Genomic DNA, 9,374 nt, shown 5'->3' on the forward strand with positions numbered 1-9,374 from the left:
ATTGTATGCATTGGTTAGCAAAAACCAACGGACGTGGAAGATTGGCGGATCCACGTCCATGACTTTACCCTCACCTAACCTACCCCATCTTTTACCCTTGACTACTGTGTCGAGGAGGTTACCACCACCTCCACCTTCTTACCTCCTTGACCTCGCTCCTTCCGCTTCCAAGAAGCAGAAGAGGCCTCCCACTGCTGTTAGGGAGACTGCAGAGGGGTCTCCACAGACACAGGCTAGGCAGACGTCCACGTCCACGCCCACGCCTATCCCTACCCCTACACCTACACCCTCTCTCCCTCAGCCGGCTTTACCGGCTAATTTTGTTGCTCCTCCTGTTTTTTAGGCGCCTAAGGTCATGAACCAAGGGCGTCATGATGCGCTTTTATTGGAGATGTACAGGAGAGTGGCTCGTATAGAGCGGGATCAGGCACGTGCCATATTCCCTTTATACGCGTACCACATGATGAGAGGACGTCGTGTCCTAGCTGATTGGTCACACCCTTTTTTCTACCGGTTCCCAGCGGAGGGGTACCCACAGCCACAGAGCGAGGAGGACACTGCTGAGAGGAAGGAGCGGTACAGAGCTGAGATTGCTGCAGGAGGTCGTCAGAGGAGGTGAGGAGAGGAGGAGGAGGACCCCACCTACGAGGTGGTTGACGAGGAGGCTGACGAGTAGCTACTGGACTACTCACTTCCCCAGCTTGTTGACTGGTTTGGGGAAGTTCGTATATATTATAAGTATTTCTTGCTTTTATTTCTTTTTCATCTCCTTTCATATTCATTTCATTTGTTTACATATTGGTTGTATTTTTCCCGTCCCCCATTTATTCTGCTGGTGTATGCTGGAGAACAACGAGGGCGTTGTCCGTTTTGGTTTGGGGAGGGTAATGCATCCTTTGAGTCTGCATTTGCATCTGTTTTGCATTCACGTTTATTGCATTTTCTGCTTGCATTGTATTTTATTTCAAAAAAAATGAAAAATCCAAAAAAATTCGAAAATTCGAAAAAATTAAAAAATTCACGTTTATTTTTGCATATAGGTCGAGTCGGAACGGTAGATTTCAATGATGAAAATGCACTACATTTAGTCATTTCACTTAAGCCTTGAAAAATTGATATCTTATTAGCTTTGTCTTTTTTCATATCTACGAGTTAATATTTAAATTCAGCTGAACAAAGAGACTTGACGTGATACTTTTGGGAAACTACTTATAATTTCTAAGGAAATAGAGCCTTAATGACTGGTATCATTTGTGACCAGTTCATGCAGGATTGTGAGTAGTATACTCCTTGCATAGCACGTATCATTAATTTGCACATATATGAAATTCAATTGCTTTTTGCCTGCATATATTCGGGTCAGTGGTTGGTGTCACATGCGGGGAGGTGCTTACATTACCTTTTTCTTTCATTTTTACCCATTAAACTCCACATTTAGCCAAATTTGCTTTTTGACCCTTAACTACATCCGAAATTTAGCCTACCTTGTCAAGCTAGTTTAGTGATTGTTTTTGTGGTATATAATTCATCGTGCCTAATTTGGTTTGTATTCAAAGTCAGGAGTTTATAATATGATAAAAGAAGAAAGAAAAAAATAAAAAATAAAAACCGAGAAAAGAAAGAAGAAAAAAAAGAGAATTTGATTGTTAACGGTTTTTGCTCCTATATTCATTTTCTATATCTTATGAGGAGTTGTTTGTTATACGGTTTAGTGAGTTTGTATGTCAAAATAAAGGGCATATGTGCTTATTTTTAATGGTTGTGAATCGGATATGGTTCATTTGGTTCTATTTAGTTAGCTAGCTTGGCTATTAACCTCACATTTCCAGAAATGTTTTGCCTTTTCTTACCCATTGCCTCACTTTTCCATACTTTTGTAAGCCCTCGGCTGTGACGGGAACTTGTTTGGTTGGAATGTATGTACGGTAGTTTGAATTGTCTATCATATTAGCTGCATGCATGTCTATGTGGGTCGTAGTTTAGGAGAGCGATTATTTTTCTTCCTCTCTTACATTCATATGCTTACCCTTTGATTCATGAGAGAAGAGTGACCCGTGAGAGTCTATGTTTAAAGGTCTTGTAAGGTCGACAGTTCAGCTTCTTTATGAACATCTTACAACTCGTTTGCATTTGACAGTTTTGGCTATAAGTGTCAATTTGTTTGCATTAAATCAGTTTAAGTGGACAACTTGTAGCTAGCTCTGAGTTTTCTTTTCCGTTCCATTACTTAGTTTTGCATATAGTTTGCTTGGGGACAAGAAAAGGTTCGGTTTGGGGAGATTTGATACGTGCTTCTTGTATAGTCTTTTTAAGTACTTTATGCACGTATTTCTCTGCGATTCTCGTAGTTTTATATTGCGAAATGCCGCGAATAGTCTACTTTGGTTTCTTTGCCTTAATTGCAGGAACGGACCCGAAATTAGTAGAATCATGCCTTTTTTGTTGCCCCTTGGCCTGCATTTATGAAGATGGAAGAATCGGAGCAGAATTACTACTGCCTCGAGAAGCGTGAAGTCGTCTCGAAAGCTAACCAACGAAGTAAGAGGCAGGTTCAGTGGCAGTGTACTCGATCGAAGCCTTTTGTTGGCTAATCTATTAGATCGAGTGACTATGGTGAAGAGAAGGTCTCGATCGAAGGGTCTGCTGTCTTCGATCGAGAGGTGATATTTTGAAGGTCCTCGATCGAGAGTTTGGATAGAAGAAGTGTTCGATCGAGTAGTTCTATTATACTCGATCGAGAACTTTCGTTATTAGACATAGGATTTAATATCTTAGTTATGTTTTAAGTTAATAAAATATTTTCCCTATATAAAGAGAAGACGAAATTAGGTTTAATGATCTTTCATTCAACATACTTTACTCTTAATTACTCAGTGGACAATCTCGTTGAACGTATCTTTGCTCTCCTGCCGGATCTTAATACTTTGTAATCCTTCTTTCTCTTTTATTCAACCTTTAATTCTCTTTTGCAATCTTAATTACTTTTTTTGGTGAAATGTGAGGTGTGTATATATATATATATATATATATATATATATATATATATATATATATATATATATATATATATATATATATATATATATATATATATATATATCAAAATAAAAAGTTTACAAGGCATCTAAATTACAAAAATATAGAGACCAAGCTTTATCCAGGTTCGAATCCCACTAGGGACCAAACCTTACACTTTAATTCCTAGCTGACCAAGCCAGATTTCCTCCTGTCTACTCACTTTTGCGTTGCATTTGAACTTGATTCTTTGCCTCACCTCTTCTGTGATCTTCTGAACCACCAAAGAAGTGACCATCAGTGTACCATTAATCCTGGCCGAGTTCCTTTGAGCCCAAATATGACAGATACATGCATTCAAGATAATGGCATAGACATGTTCTTTCAGTTTAAAACCACCATTGCCATAACCACCAGTCATGGCACCAGACAAAGATATGCAGACTCCACACCAGTCCTGTATGAGGGATACAATAGCTTTGCTATAGTCACAATCAAAAAAGAGATGCGAATGTGTTTCAAGTGCATTCTCACATATGCAGCAGGCATCAGAGGTGCAACAGCCAAATCTGTATAAATTCTCTCGAGTATTCATCCCATTATGCATGATTAGCCAAGTGATAATGGAATGTTTAGGTATATTCCAGCTATTCCAAACTGTTTTGTACCACCAGGGTTTAATTTGATGTGGTCTCAACCAATCATATCCACTTCTAACATTGTATCCCTTCGTATTAGGTTGCCACTGCCCATCATTATAGGCATCTGTCATCAGTTCCTTAACCTTACAAATGCTCTTCCCGGTCTAAGCAGCATCTGCAGGAGGACTGTAAGTATGCCAGTCATGGTGTTTTATGTAAACCTGATTAATCCATCTTATCCATAATCTGTCAGCCTTTGAGTAAATCCAATCAACAAGCTTAGCAACAATAGCAACATTCCAAATTTCAGCTTTCTTGATGCCAAGACCTCCTTCATTTATTGGTAAAGTGACAGTATCCCACCCTACCTGTGGCACCCTATGGAAGTCAGCACTCCCATCCCACAAATAATTCCTACAGATGGCCTCTATCCTTCTAATGACACTCTTGGGGAGAATGAAAATGTTGGACCAGTAGGAGTACAGGGTGTTTAAGACAGAATTGATAAATGTGAGTCTACCAGCATAGGATAATTTTTTTTGCTCCAAGACTCCTTATCCTATTAACCATTTTCTCAGCAAGTATATTATATTCCTTCTTAGTAAGCCTGCTAGGTTGCTTGGGATACCCAAATACCTGAAAGGCATCTGTCCCTCAGTAAAGCCAGTCACCTGTTTAATATCCTCCTTCAAAGTTGCAACCATTCCATTAAAGTATACCTCAGATTTTGAGCTGTTCATAGACAAACCTGATGGCTTAGAGAAAGTGGAGAAAGCTCTGAGGATCAACATCACAGACTGAGCATTTCCCTTGTAGAACAACAGAAGATCATCTGCAAACATCAAGTGGGTAAGCTTAAGTTCTTTACAAAGGGGGTGGTATTGGAAGAGCCATTTAGTAGTAGCATATTTGATGGTTCTTGTTAAATAGTCCATATAAAGAGTAAAAATCAAGGGGGAGATAGGTTCCCCTTGTCTTAAACCTCTTTGGCCCTTAAAGTACCCAAAATTACTACCATTCAAGGATAGAGTAAATGAAGTTGTTCTAATGCAGGTCATGACTTGATGACAGAAAAATGCAGGAAACTTCAATCCCAATAGAAGGCTTTCCACAAAATCCCATTCCACTGTGTCATAGGCTTTTTGGAGGTCAATTTTGAACAAGCATCTAGGAGACACTGCTGTTCTATTGTACAACTTCACTATGTCTTGACAAATCAAGATATTCTCCAGAATGGATCTCTCTTTAATAAATGCCCCCTGATTCTCATGAACAATATCGGGCAATACCACAGATATTCTGTTGCAGAGCAATTTTGAGATAACCTAGTAGATCATGTTGCAACAGGCAATAGGCCTAAAATGTTTGACAGATGTAGGCCTCTCACATTTGGGTATGAGGGTGATATTTGTAGCATTGAGCTGATTCAAGAGTTTGCCAGTTGAGAAGAAATCTTTAATTGCATCACAAATATCAGGACCAACAACATCCCAAGCATCTTTGAAGAAACCACTAGTATACCCATCTGGACCTGGGGATTTATCAATAGGAGCTATGCTAAAAAAGATACCTTTGATTTCTTCATTTGTGACTGTTAGCATAAGGGAATTAGCTTGCTCCTGAGTACAGCATGGCCCCTGATTGAATATAGCAGTTCTGATGTTCTCAGTAGGGTTCCTACTACCCAGTAGATCCTTATAGTAGTCAAGAAATGCCATCTGAATGCTATTACTATCAGTGTATAGATTCCCATGTTGATCTTCAATTTGTATAACCTTATTTCTCATCTGCCTTTTCTTAATTGCACCATGGAAGTATGCAGTGTTTTGATCCCCTTCCTCCAACCACTAGCTTAGCTTTTTGCTGAAGGAAGTTGTTTCGTGCCTTAGTCAAACTTTTGAACTCAGCAATAGCATTCAATTCCTGGTCAAGGAGACCAGGATTTGATATATCCTTGACAATATCCTGCTGAAGCAGATCTAATCTCCTTTCTGCAATAATAGTTTTATTCTCTATATCAGAATAGCATTCCAAATTTAGTTTTTTGAGTGCAGGTTTCAGTCCTTTCAATCTCTTCACTACACTGAACATCTTGTAGCCATCATGCTGCTTGCCCCATACTTCTTTCACTTTATCAATGAATCCAGGTGCTTGCCTCCACATATTGAAATACTTAAAACTGGCATTTTTGACATTACCAATCTTAACATTACTAATTATGCAAGGACAATGGTCAAAAAGACCTTCAGGATAGAAGTGAGCTACCATATCAGGAAATTTATCTAGCCAATCTTGATTAACCAGAAATCTATCCAATCTACTATAAATCCTGGTAGTTGGGTCTTGCTTATTATTCCAGGTAAACAAAGCACCAGTGGAAGGAATATCAGTCATGCCACAAATCCCCATACATCTGATAAAGTCGTCCATATCATCCTGTTTAGTATTACCTCCCACCCTCTCATCAGGACTCAGAACAGTGTTAAAGTCCCTAACAAGAGCCCAGGGTCCAGCACAATGGAGATTGATAAGCTCCAACTTATGCCAAAGATCAACTCTGTCACTACCTTCATTGATGGCATAACTCATGGTCAAGTGGAAGTCCTGCTGGTTAACTCTGGAATGAACCTTGGTGTGGATAAACTGCGCATCATATTACAGAATATGCACATAAAAAAGACTTGGCTGCCAAAGAATCCACACCCTACCTCCTTTATGATATCTACAGTTGGTGGTTACACTCAAGCCATCCAACATATTATTAGCAATATTAAAAACATTATTATTATTGATTTTGGTTTCTAGCAAACCAAACAAGCTAGCTCCTTGAATGTGAATAAACCATTTTACTTCTCTCTGTTTATGTACACTATTGAGGCCTCTAACTGTAGATACCTAATTTCTGCACCTATCGCAAACCACCCGGTGATGATTGGGCCGCATGTTTGCTACGCGGAACGATTTATAACAGTTCGTAAGTTTATCGTCAAGTGATTGCTCAAACACTTATGTTTACCTCTTAGTTGTCATCTACGTGCCGATACGGTCTTTTTGACACTAATTAGAGTGCATTTGGAGTCCGGGCCTAAAACCATCTTCATTTTCTGATAACCGTTAAATCCCGAGTCAGAATGTTCTGGAATGTTCCGGATATTTCTATTTCATATTTTTATAAATATTTCATAACCTTTATCCTTCGGTAAACAATTTCCCGTAATATTCATACAAAATATTAAGGAAAACCAAATTATTCCGTCCTACCATAACTTAAACACGGAAATCTTTCTTCCGCAGGAGGAAACCACTTGGGAACAGACGCAGGAGGTGCTGCGCCTCTTCCAAGAGACGCAGTGGCTGTTGCGCCTCTTCCCAGGTCCTTTTCTGCGTATTTTTCGTATCTTTTTCATATCTTTCCGAGATTCACTTCCAAAGAGTCTCCGAAACCCTAATTCCTTCACGTGATTAGTATAAATAGGAGCCTTCGCTCCTCATATTTCTCACGCGAGTGTCCGCCCTTCTCTTCTCCCTTTGCATTCTAGACCTTTGTTCTTACTTTTTGGCGTCTACGTGCTTGAACCTTCGACCACGTAAGCTCGGATCCTTCTGAGTACCAGCCTCGTTTGCATGACCGACCAATTTGACCAACTCCACAATCAATCAACTTAATCAATTTGTTTTAATTCCTCTTACGAGGGAACTTTCGTTACATTCGCGTCGAGCATCACTAATCGATATCTTAGTCCTTCTCGTTTCATCAAACATGTAAGTCTGAGGGTTTAAATCTCTCTTTTATTATTGTTCTTTACTTTCTGTATCATTAATATAAGGTTTATGTCGAAAATACCTCTTAAAACCGATTTCTAAAACCGTGCTCTAAAAACCCTTTTTACGGATTTTCAGAAGACAAACCGTCGAGAAAGGACGCAGCAACTGGTACGCCTCTTCGAAGGAGCGCAGTTCCTGCTGCGCCTCTTCGTGAGGCTGCCGCAGTTCCTGCTTCCTTTCTTCTTCCTTCGTCCTCTGTAATTCGTCAAATTCTTATTGTTTTCGTTTGTTTCTTGTTAATTCTTTGACCATAATAGCATATTAATTTCACATGTATATTACTTATCATTAGCACATAATTCATCATAAATTCGACTTAAATCCCAAATAATCTCATATTTGCGGGTTTTCGTCATTGAACTCAATCCGGGTTTTAGAGATTCAATTCATCAATATTGAGTTTCTGGAATTCACCATTGACATATTTTTCATCTGTTTATTCACATATTCGTCATTAATTTGTCATTAATTCATCATGTTTAGTTTATTTCATTCACCCATGTCACTAATTAATCATTCGTCCATGTAGTTAATTCGTTTAAATCCGTATCATCCATGTTTATTGCTTTTATGACTATCAATCACATGTAAATAACCAATTAATCACTTTCATCCGAGTAAATAATTTAATCAATCATTAAATTCACCAACGAGTATTAACAACACGCAATTCCGGCTTCACAGCCAGAATTCAGATCAGGAACAGACGCAGCAACTGATGCGCCTATTCCAAGAGGCGCAGCTCTGCTGCGCCTGTTCCGGGTTGAATTTTGTCTCTGAACTCCGTTGTTGCTTGACCTAGTTATTTAGCTTACGTATTAATTAGCTATTATTCGTATTATCACCTTCTGTTTTGTTTGTTAATTCCTTTATTCTTTTTCTCAAATTATCCGTTTTAAAGGTATTTTCGACATAAATCGCTAAACCCATTGTAATTATTGTAATTTTCTTTATTGCAATTTCCTTTATTATGTTTATTATTTCATGCATCATTTGTATGTTTTCACATGTAATTGAGCATTAAATCTTACTTCGACCCAATTGTATGCTAAATTAATTGTTAACCGACTTAGCCTAATTCTCACATGTTAGGATTAAAACTTGGATGTTGCATTGCATACATATAATCGACGATATATCGAGTACGAATAACTTCCCTAATCATTAGTAGAGGCCTCTATCGAGGCGGGCGGGATTAGGTGTTCGATCAAAAGAGCTTCCTAATACGTACCCTCACCCCTTACTCCAGATCTCCGTGAACACCCGTGTTCATTGGCATCCACGAGAGTCATTCTAGACATAGAATGCTAAGGGTAACGATTGCTTAGTGTTCATGTCTCTACTTTGTGTCTTGACATGGCACGAGGTATACGAACGGTTCCAATTTCCCATAAAAATTGGTGGCGACTCCAACAAAATGCAAACGCTTGTTCTCTTCCTCCCAAGCGCCCCCGTGGGCCCCCCGCTCCACGCTTTGGCGACTCACTGGGATAAATACACTTACGTGTAGCCAAGGGTGAAACTTGAACAAGGTTAGGGAATAATTTGTACAAGACAATTGTCGGTTTTCATAACTCGGTCTTCCTAGATCGTTTCATTCGGCCTTCCTAGGCCTAACCCAAACCATTCGACCAATCGTCCCGTCTAAACGGTCCTAATTCTTATTTGGGCCTAAGGATGGATACCGATTGATGTCATCCATACCATGATGCTTACTCTTGTTTGTATCAAGGACCTTCACTACTTGAGGAAATGGACTAGAAATCGGCCTTACTCTTGTTTGGTACGAGCCTCTCCACAGACTTCGGGTTTGATGGTTCGGTATGGCAACCCACCCTTTAAACCAAAACCCTTTTAAATGCACTCAGCATCCCGTTATAATGTTTGTACCTT

At 39.3% G+C, this 9,374-nt stretch overlaps 2 protein-coding genes across 2 annotated transcripts; both read right to left on the bottom strand.

The window, feature by feature from the left end:
• Positions 1–3,187: 3,187 nt before the first annotated feature.
• LOC141614103 (uncharacterized) lies at positions 3,188–3,787 on the bottom strand. The gene has a single exon (XM_074432858.1). The coding sequence runs from the start codon at positions 3,785–3,787 to the stop codon at positions 3,188–3,190; it is 600 nt and encodes a 199-aa protein (XP_074288959.1).
• A 1,666-nt stretch (positions 3,788–5,453) lies between these two features.
• LOC141614104 (uncharacterized) lies at positions 5,454–6,245 on the bottom strand. Its single transcript, XM_074432859.1, has one exon. It carries the CDS (start codon positions 6,243–6,245, stop codon positions 5,454–5,456), a length of 792 nt encoding a protein of 263 aa, XP_074288960.1.
• Positions 6,246–9,374: the final 3,129 nt, after the last annotated feature.

The sequence above is a fragment of the Silene latifolia genome, chromosome 11 (assembly GCF_048544455.1).
Source record: "Silene latifolia isolate original U9 population chromosome 11, ASM4854445v1, whole genome shotgun sequence".
Lineage (NCBI taxonomy): Eukaryota > Viridiplantae > Streptophyta > Magnoliopsida > Caryophyllales > Caryophyllaceae > Silene > Silene latifolia.